Genomic DNA, 23,916 nt, shown 5'->3' on the forward strand with positions numbered 1-23,916 from the left:
GCATCTCCTCAAATTCCGGAAGCGCCTGAAGACTCTCCTCTTCACCTCCTCCTTCCCTTCTCACTCCTGTCGCTGAGATTGGTGGCCTGGGACCTTATGCGTCCTTCTGGGTCTCGGCCTTCTACCCAATCGCCCTCAGCCTTCCTCCCCATCCCAGCACTTGCCTTCGGGCACCCACTAGCTTGTGTTCTCACAGGCCTGCACTTATTATTGGCAGGTGATCATTCTGTACCAAGCGTTCTCTGCCAGGCACTTACTGTTGCACACAGCTGTCCTTGGCACTTACCTCTGTGGAGCTCCTAGCACTTACCCCCTTCCCAGTCCCTTCTCTCTCTCCCTGCACTTGCACGTTTTGAATGCTCACAAGGCCTAGTAGGACCACCCCTTTCCTGTTCATCAGCTTATTCTATTTGCCTTTGTTCCCATGTTCCCTACCCTTTGCCCTGTGGGCACTTTGAAACACAATTTCTTGATGTATAAGCGCCTTACAAATGCACAATAAATAAAATAAAATAAATAAATAACATGCTTTAGATACCTGTTCATCAGTTGAATAAAGCACAGAATCATCATGACCCTCAGGATTGAAGCGGATTTACCACTCAGCAAGTCCTTGCTTTATAAATGTCCGGTGACCTATTGGGTTGCTACCTGTTCCACCATTTTCACCAGTAATGTTGTAATTGAAAGGAGCCGATAGTCACATGGGTAGCCTCTGGCCAGGAAGGAATTGCTTTTCAGAGTATGCTGAGCCAGGCTTGTTTTACTGTGGTGAGGATTCCACACAGACTTCAATGTTTCATTTACAATGAATAATTCTTCCTTCCAGGCCTTCACAGCAACATCACAAGGGCTGCTGAACTGCCTTGTCTACGGATGGACCCAGAATTTCTACCGCTACTTGAAGCAGAGAAGCTGCCACGACGCCGGCACTCAGACGCCACTGCTGCGATCCGAGAAGAAGAGACTGTACCACAGCACACAACTCACTACAGGGAATGTGGATGGAGTAACGAACACAGTTATTTGAGTATCCCTCACAACTCTGCTCGGGAAAGCTGCTTCTTGTGGTCTTCTAAAAACGATGGACTGGAATGAAGAAGGCGATTGTCCCAAAAACAACGCACACGAGGCACATGTCCTGAAGGGGATCATAATGATTTAAGCCATAGGTTGAAACGGAAAGTGGCTCCCATCTGAAAAGGGACCCGTAATGATTATTTATTTAAAAATATTACGTGAACGTTGAAGTGGGCATTGGTGAGTTTGGTGTGATGCCGATGAAGTAGGGTAGGGGTGTTGTAATATAGTTGTAGATTTAGATTTTGAATGTGTTAATGGTCAGATGATCATAATGATTCTAAGCCACGTGGTAGTGTGTGTGTGTGTGTGTGTCTGTGTGCGTGTGCGTGTGCGTGTGCGTGTGTGTGTGTGTGTGTGTGTGTGTTTTACCTCACTATTTGACTGGCACTTTTAAGGGTTGACTTAAACAATGAGCTGGCAGAAAGCCATATTTATGAAGATGAATGGCTCAATGGACAAAAAGCCTAAAAACAAGAAATGTATGTGAAAATATAAGACTACAGAATTTACATTCCCCGGCTGTGAAAACAATTGTTTCCCCACACAAGTGTTAGCATGCAATACATGTGTGCATGATCTTAAGTTTGCTGATGTGTATGCCTACTAGTCTGACTATATGGTCCATAAATGACACAGCACTAGTGGAGAGAGGTTAAAGGCCGAGGAGTGAAGAGCCGCTAGGGACATCAGGAAAACTACCTTCTGGTCCCTTCTTGCCCCCAAATAATCTGGGTTGCCCCCTTGTGCCCAGCACAGCGTACTCCTGTGTTCTCTCATGAATGCTGATGTATTGCAGCAGGTATCCATGTATGTTACTCATGGAAAGCGCTCCTGATATAGTTTGCTTCTGTAACTGAATGAACTCTTCAATAAATCTACCAGAATGTGTCTTCCCCTAGCGGTAATATAGCTAAGCAAGTTAAGCACTCATTTCTGAGATCTGTGCAACCTGTCGTCGCTGTTTTGAACCCCATGAGGGCCGACAGCCCTTTATCCTTCTGAGGCCAAAATATTGAGTACATTTATATTAATCACACCTACTATTATCGTGCAAGCAAGCAAGAGGAATCTGGTATTAACCGCTTTATAAAAATGTGATGATATGATTTATTTCTTCAGTACAGCCATCATTCATGATGTGGTGATGATGATTTGCTGGAGAGAACTGCACACCAGATGTTAAAATATCAAAATGTCTTTTCAGGTCCCTCCAAGCCAGTCTTGCAATCAGAGTGCTTGCTCAACAAGCCCAAACAAAGGGTATTTCTAGATCTGCCACTATCATGGCCCAGGGATCTCAACCCAACCTCCTCCTTCTTGACAGGCATCTTCCCTCTCTCATTAACTTCCTTCCTCCTCCTCCTGCCGCCCCTAAGACTGGAGAAGGTGATGCAAATATTGTCCTTCACCATCATCATCATCATCCATAAAGAACGGCTGTTTCTGTGTTGAAGGAGACTGTATGTATGTCTGAATGGACTTTTCTATTGTGCAAACCCAGCTGGGGAGCAACTACGCACAGTTTAGAAGGGGTGGATAGGGGCGCGCAATGGAACAAGGTGCGCGGGAGAAAGGCAGTCAAATTCCTAATAAAGCAAGGGGTATGGCAACCCTACACCGTGTGACTGCGTCATCTGGGGTAATCCCTTTGGCATCCAGGATTTGGAGCCGCTAATCTGCCTGAGGCCTGCAAGCTTTGAGAGCGTTGTGGGAACCTTGGGGAGTAGGAGCAGCTTTGTCCCAAATGTCTTACTTGATTGTACATAGAAATAGGGTGCAGTAGACACAGGAGGACCTATGTTTATTTTTGTCTCCCCACCTTGTCTAATGTTTTGCTTACTGTGATTTTGTCATATCAGTAAAACCTCCTCATTCTGGTTCTTTCTGATCTCCATGGAGACTGTCTAATAGAAGAAAGTGCAGCGTTGATGGGTCGAACGCTACGGTTCGAACGGTGTCTACTCGACCCACATCCTTATAGTAACAACCCAACCAGGCCTACACACTGAAACACTCCTGAACCAAATGTTTGCACCCCTATGCAAATACATTTTCTACACGTGAACTCTAGGGTTGCTTCTGCTGTTTTCACGTTGTATAGATGCCAAGACTCTGCTCTTGTTCTAGTTGGACGATCCTGGGAACAGAAGATTAATTTAAGGAGAAATCCACACCTTGGAGATGGCAGTGGAAACATCAATCTGTGTAACGGGATCTGGCAGATCCGCGCCATGATGGATTGCCATATTCTTAATACAATTTTTTTAATATATATTTGTGTTGTTTAGTTCTCTCATTCCTCTCCTTGATGTAAGTTAAAATAGCTGTTTGCATTTAAAAATTAAGGCGCCTACTTTGTTTCTGTGGTAACTATTTGACTTGCAGGAAGAAGACGCAATGAACAATGTCCAGGTCTGTCGCTGAAATACTGGTTTCCAAGGCGGATCGTTTCCCTCTAGGCCGGGTGTGACTCACACTACACATTAATGGTGTAAAGCGCTATATACACTCAATAAACATAAACATAAACATTAATGACGTCAACAAATATGATCTGAGACTCTGGAGACCATGATAAGATGATCATGTTGTGCTTGGGTTTAATACTGTGTCATGCAATGTCCAATGTCCACAAAAATATGCGATTCAGATAAAAAGATTGTTTATTCCTTAAAATGAGCCCTAGTGTCTTTTCTATGCTATTGGGTCTGCAAAGGTTATTCAAGGTTGGTTTTAAATGTTTTCCTGTGTTGCTTTTAGCACTGCTCAAACGCCAAAGTAAAATTATCACTCCGCCATTAGCACCCTGCGTGGGGGAGGCAGCCAATCAGGAGGACCAGGAACGCGGGCTGAATCTCCCGATGTAAGCCTGCATTCCAAGCTGATTGGTTGCTGCTTCCCCTGCTCGCCATCTTCCCCCCACTATCCCTTCCCATGTTCTCTTCCGTCCCTCCTCCCTACGTACCTGGCTGCGACGGCAGCAAATGCCGCCTGAACTGCTGCTGCTTCCACTCCTGGTCCATTGTGGCCGCCATGAAGACATCTTACTGAAGTGTTTTCATTCAATGAACGGGACGCCATGATGCGTCCGGCTCATTCAATGAAAATACAATGCTCTCAGCACCCTGGGTTACCGGATTGGCAAACAGGGGGCCTAATAGCACCCAATCCAGCCCGCCAGATCAGGTCTTAACACTTAAGTATATGCTGGCAACATAGATAATTTATATGACAGCTCGCAGTATTTTATTACCACTTTGAGGTAATTACCACTATAAGTAAATACCGCTGGAGGTAATTACTGCCAGATGTAAAACATATTACAGGTCCCCCAAATTTGTCATAATTTTTTTACAGCTGAGAGTGGAAATGTACTTCTGATCGTAAAAACACAACCAGGTATGCAAATACTTTAGGTAGGATTAAGGTTCCAGCATAAAAACACATATTTGCATAATTACATGGGTGTTTTGTGACGACAGCTTACATTCACATTGATATGGAGCAGCTGTGCACATACAGGTAATAATAAAGACCAGCAAAAAGTGGAAATTAATTTTTAGGTAATTAATTACTACTGGCGTAAATCAGCTGATTTTGGAGACAGGGGTCATTTTTCGTTTCGGGAAGTGTGGATATGTTAATTCCAGAGGTATTTTGCGTTTACACACTTTGCAGAATGAGGGCCATTGGCCTATGTACTGTAGACATAAAGTGAAACGGATGCTGAAAAAAGCTTTGTGGATCAGGCACCATCTGTGTACCCACTGCCTTCCCAGAGCTCCTAACTACGAGGTCTGCTCGCAGTTTAAAAGAGTGCCTCATTATGACATTGACATCAGTTCCACAATCATGCTGTTACAGTGTTCGTGTCTCCTAAAAAGACCGACACCGCGTCACGTGGGTAGCGTCACGCGAGAAGGCACGCAAGGGGGAGGGAACGTTTTGGAATTCAGAATCCGTTGTGCAACGAATAAAGAAAGACATGCGCACAAACTCGGCGTGTCTGTCCTTATTACTGTGGCCCATCCGGGCACAACAACTGGCGACGAGGTGCTCTACAGGACAGCAGAGTCCTCCTCCTCCTCCTTCATCCTCCGGCAGTGATCCTGCTCAGCAATACGGCGCAGGCACTTCCAGCCCGCCAGATCCCGCGCCTGATCCCAGGCCCACCTCCTCCAACGGACCGATCCCGGCCCGCTCCACATTGCCGGCGTGTGTGTTCCCACATCCGCCCCTCCTCCTCCATAGTGGAACCTGATCCCAGGCCCGCCCTCCCTCCTCTATGCACACACGGCCATGTGAACATGAACACGTATGCCACTGGCAGGCAGACGAACAGGAGGCCGCCCTCCTCCTTCTCCTCCATGAACATGTGCAAGCCACGTGCAGAGCAACACGCCTGATCTGGGCCCATCCATTCAAGCAAGGGGTGCATGATCCCAGACTCAAGCCCTTCTCAATCTAGGGCATCCCTCATCTCCACGTGGCTCATCCTCCAGCGACTACTCCACGCAGTCGAAGACTACTCGTCCAGGGTGCGCGTAAAGTGCCCTCACACATCGAATGCACGGCAATCCGCCAGTGGTCGCAACCAAGGCCTAGCAGACTCCGGCAGACTCCTGAGAAAGGTGGGTGACACCCCGCACCGACAGCAACCGCATAGCACAGCAGGCCCAAGCCCATTCCACCTGCTGCACACCCAGCTCACCACCACCACTTCACCATGAGCTTGCCCCAAGATCAGCAAGCTCCAAACCCACCAGCTCCTACAGGGAACACGGTGACCACGGCATGGCGCATGCCCCCCCCCTTTCTCCATGATGCCCCAAGCGGACAAGGGCCCAAGGTGGATTTAGTGGTTAGAAGACTTTAATACCTTTATAGATGCCGCTGGGGAAGAAAAGTCACCAAGACTACGCAGCATGTTTCTAAACCTAGCAGGCAATGAAATCAAAGTCCTGTTAAAAACCATCCCAACAGCTGAACAAGCTGACTTCCCAGCACTAATCGCAGCACTAAACAGAAGACTGGTAATTGAACCATTCAGGTGAGGCCAGCATCTTGGACGGCCTTGCATGTGGCAGGAAGGGCGACATCATGTTCTTCTTTTGACTGCCCATACACAAGAATGTCGTCACTGTAGTTCAGTGCCCCTTTGATTGGCCGAATGATTTGTCTGATGGCTTCGTGGAAAATTTCTGCAGCTGATGATATGCCAAAACTTAGACGCGTGTAGCGAAATAGTCCATCGTGCGTGGCAAAGGTGGTAATTCCTCTAGACTCAGGTGGTACCCTTGGTTCAAATCTAGTTTGGAGAAGAGGGCCTACAGTCAGAGATAATCAAGACGGCCCACGAGGGACACCGGGGAGGAGACAACACCAAACATCAACTACGCTGCCACGTGTGGTTCCCTTTCCTTGACGCTCTAGTTGAACGATGGGTAAGGAACTGCATGGCGTGCCAATGCACGGCCAGAGCCGAAACACTGATACCACTACAGCCGACACAGATACCAGAACACCCATGGGAAAAAGTGGCGGTGGACTTTTATGGTCCCCTAGAATTAGGAGAATACCTACTCTTATTCATTGATGAACATTCAAGGTTCCCAATCGTCAAGAGATCCTCATCCACAGCCTTTGCCCAAGTCGCAGCTGTCTTATACGAGGTCGTGAGCGAATGGGGCATACCTGACGTCATCAAGTCAGACAATGGCCCACCCTTCTGTGGCCACGATTTTACAACATTCGCCAAGCACTTGGGGTTCAAGCACCAGAAAATAACACCCCTATGGCCACAAGCCAACGGGATGGCCGAGAGATTCATGTCATCGATCAAAAAGACACTACAAAGAGCCAGACTAGAAAATGTTGACCCACACCAAGCCCTGGATGCTTCGAAATTATCGAAATACGCCACATGAGCCCACAAACAAGACCCCGGCTGAACTCATCTCAGAAACAGATCCAGAAATCCTAGAGAAAGACGCGGAGAGGAAAGAACGAGCCTGCATCCAGACAGACGAAAGGCGAGGAGCGCGCCCTAGGTCACCGTCAATCATCGCCACCCATGACTCAGCACACAGCACAGCACCTGTTTTTCATTCATTTATTCTCAATGCATTAACGTATTATTAATTTGTAATATCATGTCCTAGAGCAGGGGTCTGCAGCCTTTGGCTCTCCAGATGTTTTGGGCTAAAACTCCCATCAACCCAACCCAGCATAGCCAGTGGTGAGAGGTCATGAGAGTCGAAGTCCAAAATATCTGGAGAGCTGCAGGTTACAGACCTCTGTCCTAGATGCGCAATGTGAAAAGAGAGAGAGATGCGGGACCAGTGGACCAGTGTTCTAAGCCTTACTCTCCGTTTGGACTGTGTTTCCTCTCATGTGCCTCAGTTCTCTTGTTAACCTAAATCGGAAGCATTTAAAAGCAGGACTGCTCTTGGTCAATGACTAAATATAAAAACTGGACACAAGCATAAATGTCAAATGGGAAGCTAAGAAACTCTTCTTTAAGTAGTGTAATCTTGTTACTTATCTGTAAGGGCAACATGCACCGGCATCCTCTCTAGGGGTCTACATCTCTCCAACTGCACACTCAGAACTTCCACTCATACATCAACATTCTCACAGGATGCATTCTCTGTCACTCACTCCAACATACCAAGCGTTCAACTCAGGGTCCAGGGGAAGCTTAGTCACTACATACTGCTTTGAGATGTTGTAGCAAAACGTTGACTATGTTTACACAGAAAAGAGTTCTAATGTTTTCCCATGCAGCCTCTGCAATGCAGGGTACCCTTCACTGCCTCTCTGGTAGCCACGTTCAGGATCTATAAAGTAGGCACTCACAGCACGGAAGCTTGCATTGCTTCTCCCTTGGTGCCGCCGCTTTAGCCATCTCCTTGCCACATGACCATCTTCTGTTCTGCTACTAAACAGCAACCTTGGGAGGCTTGGGTCAGGAGGAAGCCCACAGGTGATTCCAAACGACACAGCAGTAGATCACAGGCCAAGCAGCCTTCTCCACCCCACCCCATTAATAGGAAACTTAGACAGTTTCACCAATGCTACTGGGGCAATGCAACTGTATACAATCTGGATTACAGGATATCCACTACCATTAAACATTTTGGATTTTGGGTGGATGTTTTTTCAAGTCGCTGAAGGTCAAAGGCTTTCCAAACGATGTCATTTCAATGTGGACCCACATGTCATAGTACCTTCTCTCTCTTTCTGGCCACCCTGTTTAAAACTCAGCATTTTGGGATAAGTTTGCGTCACCATATATTTTATTATTTGAACCATCTTTTCAACCCCTTCCGTTACTCCTCCTCTCCTGCGGCGTCTGTGCAGGGCCACACACATGCTCATATATCTGCACTTACCAAAAGCCGCAGCATGTGCACTGTTAACCTATCAGGCCTGAGACTCCTACTGTAATGAAAACTTGATAGGATTCCTCTCCAGCTCTGCCTCCTCACTCGCTTCCCACCCCCATTTGCCAAAGCTCTTCTCTTGGTCCTTTTTGGCTACATTGCCTATAGAAAGTGTGTGGGCATTTAGGAAGGCAAGGCAGAGAAGAGGGCCAGATGGGTACACCTTCTCGCCGACCGCAGCAGCAATTTAAGACTCAATAAAAGCCGAAATGGTTGAGTGTAACTTCTCCTCTCTAGAGATAAGGTAAATTGTAGTGTTTGTGTGCACAGCACGGAGATCTGTGTATGACGAGGCCACAGGCTCACATCCTTTCAACCTTTCACCTTTTCACGCTGATAACACATGCCATACATGAACTGGGCAATAATAGCTCCTGCGTTCATTACACGTGCCAAATGACCAGCGCGTGGCCTGCATTGTGTACATGGTCAATGCTATGTCTTTAATATTTACTATTTCACTTATCAGTCTTTTCAGCAAATAGGCAAAGAAAATGCCAATTTTACAGCATAATATTAACATAAAGTGGGGCGTATGGAGAATGTGAGGTACATCACTCCGCTGTAGAGAGCTTTTAGCTCAAACATCCCCAGCATTGCTTTTGCAACGGAGTCAGTTCCCTGACCGGGTCCTAGATCACTCTGTACGCTCCCCATAAGAAGAACCCAAGTAATCACAGAGAGCTGAAAGTTAGAGGCAATAAAAAAGGCTTCTTTGAGGCCAATGGGGTCATCTTCCCTGTTTCTGGGGGTTACAAGATCAGGTATCTTCAACACACTTAGATCATCGGGGATCCCAGCCCTGCGTCTTCCTTCAGCAGCGACAAACACCACTGATTTGAATGGGAAGGTCAAGAGGCAGGATACCTTCCTACTGCATAAGACATGCAGAGAACACACCCCCTAGCAATGCCCTCATCTGAGGCAGAGTTCCAGTCCACTGCGGCCTTTGCTTCCACCTTTTCACCTCCTGGTACGACCGAAGAACTCCTCTTCAAGAACTTGCTCCTCCTCAAGATCTAGTTCTTCACTCCTGCTCTCCTCGCGCACTGGACTTTTGGGTTCTTCCTGTGCCCACTTCCTTTCATAGCAGCCCCTCCCCCTTGCACTATCGCCACAGCCAGTGCAAGCATTCACCCTCCCCATTTTGTTCCCGCACTCTTCTGCTGCTACTCTACCCTCTCTTCTATGTTATCCCATGGTTGCTCTTTTTTTTACTAACACCCTCCCCCCTTTAGTCTTCCCTATTATTCTGTTGTTTTCTGAAGCTGGGTTTGCGCACAATAAATGCCCAAAATATGTATAATAATAACAATGATATCTCTGGACAGCCTTGGACCCAAAAGGAGTGCCTGATGATGTTGCTATTTCAGCCTCAAATCCAAATCCTAAGACTGTGCAAATCACTGGGTAAGGTTTGATGTTGCAAGCATTTTAATGGTAGGGTGAGTGTTGAAAAATTAAATTAGCACCAAGCCGCATTATGTGTTTATTGATTCAAACATATAACCCTTTAATCACAGGCATATTTGTCAAATGTAAATATCTATGCTCATTTGTATGTTCCCAAAATGTGCTTTGATTTTATGCAAATCAGCCTGGAACCCTCACTTATGTTATTTGTCCACTTCCCCCTTCACATAGGGGTATTTCAAGCGACTACAGTAAAAGTGTACCAGAGTTTTCTAGGTTTTGAAAATGTGCTTTGATCACTAAGACAGGTGTAATGTTTTTTGATGACTAGAATATATACTGGAAGAGCTCATTAGTAAGGAACATATTACAATTTAAAAAAGAGCCAGTTTACAATGTTAATACACTAAAGTCATGTCCATGACCCTGATTCAAATTAGCAACAAACCCGTTAAAAGCCCTCCTCTCTCTTTTCTATGGGATTCTTCGATTTTCTTTCATCGAAGTAGAAATCATAGAATTTTTACTGAAAGCCCCTCTCTCATTTAACCCCCCCCTACATTAATTATTCACCTAAACCAACCCCCCACATAAATTTGCGGCAAAATCTGTAGTAAACAATTCGATGATGTGTACCTTGATGAAATCTAATGTGGCAAAAGCTCCCCATCCCCCTCTCTCCACTGAATGACTGAATGACAAAGTCTTGCTGCAATAGCCAATCAGGGAGTAGGCAGGACAAGGAAGGCTCTGTTTCCTGGGGCTAGAGAAGGGGGTAGAGGGGAACTGTTGGGAGAGCCACACGGCGTGTCAGTTGAAGAGAATGCACCAGGTGACTAGGGTTCAGCCGAGAAGCCAGTAGCAGGTAAAGGGTCACTTGAGGAGCCAATGCCAGTTGAGGGGCCAGTATCAATTGGGGCCTCAGCTGAAGAACGAACCAGAGCAAGCCGAGAGGACAGCTAGGGGTCCAGAGTCAGCTGTCACAAAAGTAATGAATTGCTGTTCCATTGTTCCCCGAGCAAATTGTATGCTGTAGTGACTAGTGTGACACTGTCTCTGATGTCATTGCCTTGGCTTCACGGGATCACAAGTCAGGTCCGAACATCAGCCACTTTATGTTAATATTATGCTGTAAAATTGGCATTTTCTTTGCCTATTTGCTGAAAAGACTGATAAGTGAAATAGTGAATATTAAAGACATAGCATTGACCATGTACACAATGCAGGCCACGCGCTGGTCATTTGGCACGTGTAATGAACGCAGGAGCTATTATTGCCCAGTTCATGTATGGCATGTGTTATCAGCGTGAAAAGGTGAAAGGTTGAAAGGATGTGAGCCTGTGGCCTCCACACACAGATCTCCGTGCCGTGCACACAAACACTACAATTTACCTTATCTCTAGAGAGGAGAAGTTACACTCAAGCATTTCGGCTTTTATTGAGTCTTAAATTGCCTTGCTTATATTGCTGCAAGGAGCAAAGTCCTTTCCCTCTCGGCTGTCCCCCAAAGGCAACACAATGAAATCTTTTCTTTAGCTTTGTATCTGATATAGCGCCGACTTAGCCCTAAGGAGAGTCAAGGCGTTATGCAGAGAGACATTTGTTGCAGTAGGAGCCTCTGAAACATAAGGTTCGGTGCATGGAACAATGCCGACTGCAAGGTACCTTTTAGGCTCATTAACAGGCACCAGAATGAATTGGGAGGGGGGCAATCAACAGGGGGCATGGCCACGGAGTGTCACTCTTTTTTTTGTTTTTAAACCTCTTCGCTCCGTCGAGGAGGTAATTCTATGAATAGGCCGGCGAGGAGGTAATTCTATGAATAGGCTGCATCAGCACCCTTTTGTTCCTAATGTTCTCAGCTGCAGCGGGCGCATTGACTAGCAATGAGGCGCCTGCCGCCACTATACCAGCTCAGGGGAGCCCTTGAAAGACTCCCCCGAACAGGCGTGGCAGGGCGCTAATGGTGCTTTTTGTTGGTGACATTGATTGCGCTTACCTTCTCCCGCTACGCCAGCTCGGGGGAGCCCTTGAAAGACTCCCCCGAGCTGGCATGGCAGGGGCTAATGGCGGCCAGGGCGGCGCCGTGCCCCGGGTGGTTGCCGGCTCGCCCCACCCTAGGGCTGGGCCTGGTGGAGAGCATGAAATGGATCACACTTCCCCCGTGCATGAAATAGCCACCTTTCTTATTTTGCTAATTTTCCTGAGCGAATACCACGTTTTTATTTTGTGTAGCTACAGGAAAGGTATTTTCCAGGCATTGCCGTAATGGTACTAACGATCCATTAATGGTGGCAGCTTGAAAAGGGTGCATGTACCAGGACATATAATATCTGTGGCTAGCCAATGCCCATCTAATAACATACACATGCTAAAATGGTTGGCTTTACTAATGCTTCTTTTTTAACAGGACTTCAATGAAGGATATGCACACTTCTTATAAATCAAGTGGCTAAAGGAACACCTGCCCGAGACCATTTTATTACAGCAGTACCGCGTTTACGGCAGCAATTAAAGCATTATCTCTCGGAAGATGCTTTAAAAAATACCTGGCAGACACTTCGAGTGCAAAGTTAGATTTTAAGGTTTGATAATGTTAGTGAATAGCACGGGCATGGGCAGTCAAAGGGTGAGTGAATACTCAAGCAACATCCACAAGCCTGTGTTCCTCCTCATATGCCATCTCTCCCCAGCTGTATTCTAATGCATTCGTTTTGGCTTATTGGTGGCGCTACAGCACCACCTAGTAGCCAAAACTAATAAACGAGGGTCAGGGAACGTATCAATGCGGTCCAAGAAATGACACTGGGCGGCTGCTGTACACCAGTTCAGCTTCTAGTGCTGGCCATTGGGCCGGATGTTCCCGGATCTGGCAACACATGTCAGGAAATCCATTTGCACCCTTTGTTTTTATGTTTTGGAACTGCTTTAAATTCGAACCTGTGTCGTTAGGATAAGGAACAAGACCAACTGAACTGTAGCCCAGTTCCTTATGAAATTGCTTGTTTGCATAGCTTGCTGCATAAGCCCTCTGCAGGTGCTTCCCTCTGGAACATCCTCCCTGCCCCTCTCGGTCTTGAGCATGATCTCATTAAGTTCCGGAAACTCCTCAAGATCTTCCTCTTCTCTTCCTCTTTCTCTCTCCCCTCCCTGCTAACCTCTGTCTCTATTCCCTCCTCCCTCTCTTCGTTTTTGCTGACTGTTCGCCTGGTGCACCTACCGAGCCTCATTGGTCCCAGGCTCCCCCACCAGGCTTTGCCCCTGGGTCTCTGCACTCTGTCCACCACTACTGCACTTCTGGAACTGCTTGACTGTGCGCACTTGTTCTCCTCCCGCTCCTTCTCACTTCCTGTCTGCGCACTTACATTACCTAGAATGCACCAGGCCTAGTACGCCTGGCCTAGTACGTCAGTTTTTGTTTCTGTATGTTCTTCTACTCCCCTCCCTATCACCTCATTCTTTGTCATGCACTTGCACTATCTGTAACGTCACTGGTCTAGTATGGTAGTCTATGGATCGTATGTCTTCTCCCTCTCCTCCCCCTTTTGCCTTCCTTCTTGTTCTGCACTTCACTAGTAGTAATACCGTCAGGCCTAGTGTGCTAGTCATTTTCTTTTAGATTATTCGGAAAGTTCAAGGCCTAAGAATGACTCTGTATTCCCTTGTTTATCTCCCGCCTTGAAGCACTTCACTTGTGTATAAGCGCTTTACAAATAAACAATTACAATAACATATTTAATACAGCTTTTTAGGCTTAAAAGGTGTACACCTTTTGTATTTTGCTAGCATCATTATAGGAAACCATCTCTCTTGAACTATATTCCAGGTGTTCATGATTCATCTTCTGAAATGCAAATGTTTATTTATGGTGGAGGGTGAGACCAATCCTCCAAAGCCCCTCTCCCCCAACATGTCGCCGGTGGGATCCCACAGTAAATGATTTCCATTTCCAGCACCGTACAGTAGGTAACTGCGGAGTTTGCGGCGGAAGAATGGGGCGCTGAGCTGATAGAATGGTGGGAATGTTGTCTTTACCTGGGGCCCCAGACCATATTCTTGGCGTTTTGGGTGGTCCCCGCAGTCCATCATGTCTACAGGGCGCAAATCGGCGTTATCATTACCAGAGTATACGGTACTCAATGCACCAACCTCAGAATGATTGACTGGGAGGCGCGCTGTTTCTTAGCGTACGCAGTGGGTTTGTGCCAGATCAGGCTCTCAGGTGAGGCAGGAAATGGCTTCAAAAAGCAGGCAAAGAGGAAAACATAAAAGGAGAAAAGGGAAAACCTGGAAAGTGAATATGACTTGAAAAGTCGCCCAGAAAGGAAAATTAATGAAATTACTAAGATTACTGCAGAAAAAAACCAAAAGGGTGGTGTAGAAAAGTGAAAAATGTGGGCAGAATAAGAAAAAAAAACACAGTAACAGTTACCACCGCATTTAAGGGTCTACCCAATCTCGAGTCTGGCATGTTTACCCCCAGTTTAGAGCTCGGGGTAAACACGACAGACAAATGCCCATTTTAGGCACAATTCATGCCAGCGGTATTACCACACGGTAATTGCACCAAAAATCCCCATTCAAGGAATGGGTACTAACAGTTAATGCCCAACACGTGATCCGGCGGTAATACTGCTGGACGAGTGGGCGCTAACCCTAATAAAATGCCAACTCGTGATCAGTCAGAGAGTATAAAACAATGAGAATGGTTAAAACCATGAAGTAGACAGAAAAACAAGGAAAACATAGAATGCAGAAAGAAAAAATAGAGTTGATAGAAATAATAGCACATAAAATGGCAAAAAATGGCGCAGTGCATAGACAAATAGTTATGGGTGGGAGAAAACGTTATTAAGGGAGAAACAAAACAAAGGAAAAGACAACAACGGGGTTCAGGAGGTGGGTGCAGTACCCATTCAGCATACAGAATAAAATACCCTTGAGTAAAAAAGTCTAAGGAAGGTGCCAGGAGTTCTGTTTCCGTGTAAGGGCGCAAAGCCTGCCGCCTTGTACCTCCAGATGGTCTGGGAGCTCCTCAGTGGCTCATCAGAAACAGGTGGCAAACCGCTGACACCAGTTCAGCGACACCTGCTGCCACATTCATGATTGATATCACTTTATCGCTATGTTTCTTGTTTCTCTGTTGTGCTGTTTAGCTCTTGTAAAATGGAGGGCGGCTGACGATAATGACTGCACCTGCCCTTACCTTCACTACAGCGTGCAGCAGCGAGACACTTGGCAGAAGCCATAGCGACAGCCTCTTCTTCCGAGTCCTCAGCAACTATTCAGACAATGTCTCCCCCTACCCTCCTCAGGAATGGTGTGGAGGGCAGTAAGCCGAGTCCTTCAGTGACAGCACTGGCCCAGGCTGCGTTAGGCCTACTCTACCACAGGGAGCTTGCTGGAAAAGGCACTGCAAACTCTTTTGACAGGAGACACAAGCACTATGTGAGTAAACTGAGTGGCATTAAATATTAGACCCAATACATCCACGCGGAAGAAATACTCTCACGAAAAGCAGGTACACATTCATGAAGAAACCCATCTTCGTTGGTCGTCCAAGCCGGCCAGAGACAAATGTGCATATAACTGGTGGCGGTTTGGATGGGCATACATATTTCCCACTAAAGGGCGCGAGCGCATGAGTGACGCAAAGGAGCTGAACAAACTAAGTGAATATGGCTTTGGTGTGGATCCAGAATGACTCATCGCAAGCAAAGATCAGACCTAACCTCGGTTCCCTGCCAATTCCACTTGAAGGACCCGTTGAGAAAATGGAATGTTGAGAAGTGCGACACATATCATGTGGCCACAACGTGCCTGTGCCACCTGATCAAAGCTGTGCACCTCCCCTCACCCGCCCCCCTCCCTTACTGCTGCTGCTTTGCTGCTGCCCTGGTGGACTCATGAGGGATTCAGACGTTCTGAAGACGCAAGGTCTTGCATCATAACTGAAGATTGGAAAGGTCTTACGTTGGCAAATGCTGGTGTAGGTACCACTAGAAACGGCGCCCTCCTATTAACTCTGCTTTACCTCCTTTCATGAGGGTACTGCCCTAGTCAGCAAAGAAAATGGCCGCTGAGCCAATTACACTGGGTTTAGAAATACCTAGATGGTACATTCCGAAAATGCCAGAGGAGGGTGGGGGCAATCAGATGCACCATCAAGATGGTCCGGTGGGCAGCGTTTTCCCCCTCGGATTCATTCGATTTACAGAGGGGTACTAGGTTCACTAACGTTGCAAAGGTAGGCAATAGCTTTCCTACAGGAAACGCACATTTGACTGGTCAAGTCCAGGAAATAGCTCTGGGACTCGATGAGGGGGGATACATCCTGGGCTTTGGAGTGGAACCCACGTCGGGAACAGAGTGGATGTGCACAGGGTATGCTAGCAATTGAATTCTAGACAGACGTCAATTCAGCTGCTGCTGCTCTACTAGGGTCGTGGGGTTTGCCCAGAGGTGTGGCTAATTATGCAGCGCAATGGCAGTGCTAACCATCGGGTTATCGTTTCTCCAGCTTCAAGGGCAAATAGGAAGGTGTCATGCGGGGAGAGCAACATAAGACTGTCATACTCTGTAACCCTGCTGAACTTGGGTAACCCTGTATATATATATACCTTTGCATGTCACACTGTGTAACCATGTGTAACTGTGTGTAACATAAGCCTCACATATCCTTGACTGCTGCGCCCTGATACCCCTGGGTCTGGTGCGCATTCTAAATGAATAAACAAACAAACAAGACGCAGGTACAAGAAAGTGAAGATATAACCAGCTGTATTCCGAAAACAAGTAACATAGGGTGAGATGGTAGGGCAAGGTATAAAATAACTGGTATCACAATTCGCTAGACAAGAATGATTAATTGCATTTCATTTTATAAATCATGTTGCACTAACTGCAATGTAATTTCAGAGAAGGTGAGCATGTTTATTATTCTTTGTACCAAGCTCCAGGACAGTGCAGGGCCTATACCAAGGAAAGCAGAGGTCCAGGCTGCAGGCTGACCCCAAAGTTCACTTTCTAATGACCACTTGACTGATGGAAACTGCAGATATGGGTGACTGTGTGGGAGCCTGTCTTTCTTCCACTGTAAGTATTGGGTGGGACGCAGGATGGCTCTGATACGTCATTGCTTCTACCTCTGTACCCCAGCATTTTTCCATTTCATAATTTGTTTGCTCACTTTTACACCCTTAAAAGGTCTTCCCCTTTCGATCCACCGACCCTATAACTTTCTCTCTTGCCCATCTCCCCTCATCACGCCTGAGAGGCTCTTCTTCCATCTATTTCTGTCTCACACATCTTGCTTCCTAAATCAATTGTCTAATTCCCCTCTCTTCGCTGTCCACCTTTGCTGAGCTCTATATTCCACTCAGACTGCAATGACCATAAACGCGATAGGCCTTCATTGTGTCATGCATCTGAAAGGATGTGAAAGGCTGAGTGTGCACATGTGCATTTTTGGTGTGCATGCATGTGAAAGGCTATTTTATTGTGCCTGAAAAGCTATGCTGCATATGAAAGGCTAGGTGTGCACACGTAAGGCTGAGGTCTGTGTGCATCTGAAAGTCTGCATTGCTCATGCAAAGCTGCATTGCCATGGTATGTGTTGCTGTGGGTAATGTACATGTTACCATTTGGACGTCATTAATTCAATGACCGCACCAAATGCTAAGATTATGGTTAACCCATCTATTACCAGGTTTTATAGTCCGAACCAAGCATGTGATGGGAACTTGATATGCATGCTGGCATTAAACTCATGACAAACGTGAACTTTGTTGCCAGGTTCATAATTTGCATGGCTGTGCAATACATAAAGCCTCCCCTAATTTGCATATGTATTGACATCGCTGGAAGCGATTCCACAGAAAATGAGCTCATATATAGCCTTCGATACGCAATGTGATGATGGTAAGTACAAAACATTTTCATAAGTAAGACAAGAGACACATAACTTTGCTGTGCAGATTAACAAGTGGCATTATTATATATAAAACAGTAGCTTGAGTGAGCTTTTCTGTGTAGCACATGCATGTCAACTGAAAGGCTTGTGGGCACTTCTGTGAGATCAAATGATTTGCCAAGGATCACACACTTTAGTTAATTGTGAAACTGGGATTTGAGACCAGTCTGCAACATAAGACCCTTAATCAAATATCTTCCCAACTTTAGTTGGTAGAAAAAGTACTTTGTTTGAAAGAACACTCTGTTTTGTAGAGATGTTTTCAAACTCACAAAAAAAAATCATCATCCAAGCTGAAAAATATATAAATCCATGTTGAGAACAAACACTATGGTTGTAGCTTTATTTACTAATTCTTGAATGGAAAAGGCCAAAGAACGCAAAGTAATGTTAAGCTAACAAACATCCTCCGAGTTTGGTAAATGTACTTTTAAGACTTAGTCACATATAAAAGGTATTGTATGAGAAGGTCAGTCATTGTTTGACAGAATCATGCTTGCTACTGCATATCATGTGAATGGAAAGTGCACACTTGTCTTAAACAATGGTTCATCAATGAACCACCACTAATAAGGAGCTTGCCATTTAAAGGCTCTGCCGATAGGTACGTTTGTGTTTATTTTGTTTATTTATTTTTACATTTGTATAGCGCACTAAGTCCAAGAGCATCATGGCATTGTTACATGACCACTTACTCAGAAATGTACAGACATTGGGATAAGCACAGTAATATTTATTCAGTAAAAGTTACTGTAGTTTTGAAGTTCAGACAAGGTAAGGGCCTTTTTCTCCAGCATTCAGGCAAACAGTAGTGTTTTTAGAGTTCTTCGGAAAGTCCAGTAGGAGAGTTCAGTGTTTGGCAGCTGTGGCTGGGAAACTAGAGCCTCCAGCTTTGGTCCTGCCGGAATGTGCGCAGAGTGATGCGGTTGGCATGGGCAGCTCTGGGAATTGTTAACTATTTGCGAGGCACTAGTGGGAAGCCCTATTGAATTTGCAAGGGTAGTGGTATCCGATCACATGTCCAACAAAAGGCATCCCAATTATAGCACCAGTGGCGAAAAAAGCCTGCAAGGTCCCTAGGCCGACTGCTGCCATACAGGGGAAACATGTCTTGCGTTGGCCCCGATTGAGAGTAAGGATATACAAATTTGCTAATCATATACGTTGAATTGCTAATCAAAATATATTTATTTTACAGTCTCGACTAATCAATTTTGCAAGACTAATTTATGTCTTGTAGAGATAGGGCAGCTAACATAAATCATACAAGGCTTGTAACAACAACAAAGTAATCTCTCTCGTCATGACAAATGACCATACTGCTCTCCTTTGTTCTTCGGTGGTTAAGGGGCAAGCAGTCCCCGGGAGGTAGCTGGCTCAGCCCTGTTGCTTCAGCATCTCTTGTCTGAGGTTTTGGAATTCACTGGTCCCATAGGCCCTTTATATTCTATTTATATTTTATATTTGGAGGGTCTTTTAGAGATGTTATTGAGGGGTTGCCTGACACTTATCTTCCACTTTTCTGATTGCCTCCGAGGGAGTGGCCTACTGACCTTGAATAGGATCCGGGGTCTGCTGAATGATAATTATACAGCTTCTTAAATGTTGGTGTTCTGGTTAGTTGTGACTGGTTTATAAAGTTTATTCGTGGTCACTGACAGTTTGCATGGTGTCCTCAATAGAGGGATTATAAAGTTAATTAGCCACCCTCTCGAGGTAAGGTGGGAGGGCTGCTCACTTGTTCCAGTATCAGTATTCTCGAATGTCTTATTTCCCATTCACGTAGTCATGGAATTTGAGATCCAGTACGACAGATGTTGAGGGATTTCAGTAGGTGTCAGTTGAATACCCCTCAGTCGTTGTTGATAGTTTTCCAGGTCATGGGCCATCCTCTCAAGCATTCCCTGTTTCATATCATCACATGCAGTCTTACCCTCAGGGTCTAGTTTATGCTGCAACATACCATGGACTATGTGTGCTCAAACTAAATCTAATCTATGATCCCCCCTCCATGATATACTAAAGCCGACTAGTCTACCAACTCACAAGCTTGCGCCACACCGTATTACAGCCCCAGCACTGTATTGGCCGCACACCAAATTGATTAACCGATCCCTGATTGCTGATCACTTACCTCTGGCAGCCCTAAATGTTGCACCTTGACATTGCCGTGACCATCTATTACGTGTTTATATGCTTAAACTCTGTGCCTGCTCAAATTGCTCTATTGCGGCTGTTCTTTTGCGGCTGTCACACCAAACGACTGAACTGTGGCATCACCGTGATCATCTATTGCGTGTTTATATGATTAAGCTCTGTGCCTGCTCAAATTGCTGTATTGTGGCTGTTCTTTTGCAGCTGGCACACCTAACAACTGAACTGTGGCATCACCGTGATCATCTATTTCATGTTTATATGCTTCAACTCTATGCCTGCTCATATTGCTCTATTGCGGCTATTCTTTTGCGGCTGGCACACCTTACGACTGAACTGTGACATCACTGTGATCATCTATTACGTGTTTATATGCTTATACTCTGTGCCTGCTCAAATTGCTCTATTGCAGCTGTTCTTTTGTGGCCAGCACACCTAACGACTGAACTGTGGCATCACTGTGATCATCTATTGCGTGTTTATATGCTTAAACTCTGTGCCTGCTCAAATTGCTCTATTGCTCTATTGCGGCTGTTCTTTTGCAGCTTGCACACCTAACGACTGAACTGTGGCATCTCTGTGATCACCTATTTCATGTTTATATGCTTAAACTCAGTGCCTCCTCATATTGCTCTATTGCGGCTGTTCTTTTGCGGCTGGCACACCTAACGACTGAACTGTGGCATCACTGTGATCATATATTGCGTGTTTATATGCTTAAGCTCAGTGCCTGCTCAAATTGCTATATTGGGGCTGTTGTTTTGCGGCTGGCAAACCTAACAACCGAACTGTGGCATCACTGTGACCATCTATTGTGTGTTTATATGCTTAAGCTCAGTGCCTGCTCAAATTGCTATATTGGGGCTGTTCTTTTGCGGCCGCCACGCCTAACGACTGAACTGTGGCATCACTGTGATCATCTATTGCGTATTTATATGCTTAAACTCGATGCCTGTTCAAATTGCCCCATTGCTGCCAATCACTTACTCCCGGCACCCTTAACTGTTTAATTGCTGCACTATCAGGATCCTTTAAGTACCATATACAATTACCCATATCAAACCGCATTCACTTGCAATCACCCTATTGTTATATATTTCACCTATACGCTACACAGGACACCATTTCAGTGGGGTACATGCCGAGCATCAACCATGGCCGCTTAACCAGCCTGCCACCTAACCTAGCACTAACCTCGCAGCTCCCCCCTCAGTGAGCCCCGGCAAAGGACCAGCAACTTCAGCATACTCACCTTATGCCGGTATCCTGGCTTGCTCCCAATGGACTTCACGTGCTCCTTCAAACATGCTAACTGAAAAATTCACACCTCAAAAACTAGAGCAGACTGGTGCATGCCGAGTATGGAATCTCCTATAATCCCATCACTACTCCCTGTTAAAATTAGGCAGTTGCATGTAATCCAAATCAGAAGTACTATCTCCAGTCTACAGAGACTGCAAATGGCATCCATACTCCCCAATTTACACAATATTCCCCCAACTCATTTCCTTCCGAAGGCACCCCCTTTTATGCCATTGCCTACCATTGACAGGACCACCCCAGAACACCTTGAGCCATCCAACAACCCACTCACCTTTCACGAAATCCCATGTACCACAACGCTGAGAAACAAATGCCTAGCCTAACGCACTCACCCCGCTCACGCCAAAAAGGCCCTATCACTTACCATGCCCTCCATTGTCAGAAACCAATCATCTTCACATAGAAACCAGACACTCTCCTCCTCAGATCCCCAACTTGATGTCAAACGCTGCAGTACTTCAGAGGCTGCTGATACTCCATCAGACCAACCTCCTCATCTCACAGAAAAACTGAAAAAATTGAAAACTTCAAGAACTAACATTAAGGACACTGACCACTCTGACACTACGACACACTTGAAAGGAGCTCTTATCAATGCTAGATCTCTCCCTGCTCATTCCCTAGACATTGAAGACCTCATTAAGACCAATGACCTAGGCATTCTCGCTATCACTGATACGTAGCTACACTCTGCATCGGGACCGGCCCTATCCCTGGTCATTCCGGAAGGACATACTGTCTACAGGAAAGATTGAACTACCTGTAAAGGAGGAGGAGTGGCTCTCCTCGCAAAAAACACCATCAATCTAAGAATATCTGCAGACCATAGATTCACATCTGGTGAAGTAATTACACTGAAAATCGCCTTGACGCCCAACTGTACCCTCCCCTTCCACATCGTCTACAGACCCCTGGCCCATTTATCCTCCTCTGAAGATGATATTACCTCACTTATAGCATCCAACACAAAGCTTCTTTCGAAAAATTATCATCTTTGGTGACTTCGATCTAGGCCTGAATGACCCCCATGACACTCAAGCATGTCTCCTGGCCAATACGATGGAAACCCAAGGCTTCACACACCGCAGCTCCCTCCCGACTCACAAAAAAGCATGCACATTGGATTAGCTAGCCGATACCAATTGTGCTACCAATATACTAGCAAACATCCCTTGTCCATGGTCTGACCACAATGTAATTCTCTTCTCTACTGCAATAACCACCAAATCTGCCAAACCTAGCCTACTCACATTGTCACTGCTGTCAAGAAACCAGAGAAACATTAACCGAGATAATATTCTACCCCTCTTTCAACCATTAACCAGCACTCCTTACCCTCACTCGGATCCCACATCCTTGGTTACCCCCTACAACCAAACGATTCTAGCAGCCATCCACAAAGTAGCTCCCTTAAACGTCCGGAAAACTAAACCAATAGCACATGCTAACTCCTGCTTTACAGCAAACCTACAAAACTTGCACTCAGCCAAAAGGTCAGCTGAAGGCAACTGGAAAAAAGCATCCGCAATTGCAAATAAGGCCCATTTCCATGCACTATCCAAAGAGTACAAGGAAGCAACCATTAAAGACAAAAGCGACTCCTACAACCAGAGAGTTGGGAATGCCCATTCTAGCTCCAGGGAAGACTTTGCCATACTTCGTGAGCTGGAATCGCCGGCCCCAACCCCTGACACTGAATAAAGGATTAGAAATGGTGCTCCAATGTCCAAATTGCCCTGGCTGACAAAATCACTCTTCGTCAAAATAAAATTGAATCCAAAAAAACTAAACTTAACTATGACTCCTCCCTAGCAGACGCCCCCACCACTGTGCAGCAAGTCGCACACCCTTTTGCATTCACACCCCTGACTACTACAGAGACTATCAAAATCATCAAAGGACTAAAGCCGTCAAGATTTCAAGGTGACACCTGCCCTGCCACCTTCATCAAAGATTGCGCTAATGAGCTGGCACCTTTCATTACAACACTGATCAACAGTTCATTTGCCACCTGCAAAGTGCCTGACAATCTAAAGGAAGCCTGGGTACTCCCGTTGCTCAAAAAACCAACGTTGGACCCTTGGCTTCCATTACGGGATAGAATCAAATTCAAAGTCCTCTCGCTTACTCACAGATGCCTCTGTAACAGTGCCTAAGCAAACCTCACCAATCAAATTTCAAAAACTCAATTCAACAGACCCACCCAGTCCTCCTACACCAGCCTAATCTATATACCTAGATTTAGGTGACAGAAAGCTGGCGGGTCTAGTTTCCCAGTGATCGCGGCCAAGCTTTGGAACTGCCTGCCTTTAACACTGAGGACAGACACTTCACTATGGCCCTTCCGCAAAAGTCTTAAAACTTGGCTTTTCAACCAACCTTGCAACTAACTGTCACCTAGCATAGGGTTCTCTTATGCAGACCACAATGACACCGTCTGATTCACTATCTTCACACCTGGTATGCTGTACTTCCTCTGCCTTCTGCATCACTCCACAAGTTTTCTTTCCTGCAATTCATGTAAAT

At 45.9% G+C, this 23,916-nt stretch overlaps 1 protein-coding gene across 1 annotated transcript in view; it reads left to right on the top strand.

The window, feature by feature from the left end:
• TMEM116 (transmembrane protein 116) overlaps positions 1–3,759 on the top strand; it is a 378,731-nt gene extending 374,972 nt beyond the window's left edge. Inside the window, exon 11 of the mRNA XM_069619504.1 lies at positions 830–3,759. Coding sequence (XP_069475605.1) covers positions 830–1,030 — 201 coding nt within the window. The 3' untranslated portion in view covers positions 1,031–3,759. The remainder of the gene's footprint in view (positions 1–829) is intronic.
• The last annotated feature ends 20,157 nt before the right edge of the window (positions 3,760–23,916 follow it).

Source organism: Ambystoma mexicanum, chromosome 10 (genome assembly GCF_040938575.1).
Source record: "Ambystoma mexicanum isolate Mex_15411 chromosome 10, UKY_AmexF1_1, whole genome shotgun sequence".
NCBI lineage: Eukaryota > Metazoa > Chordata > Amphibia > Caudata > Ambystomatidae > Ambystoma > Ambystoma mexicanum.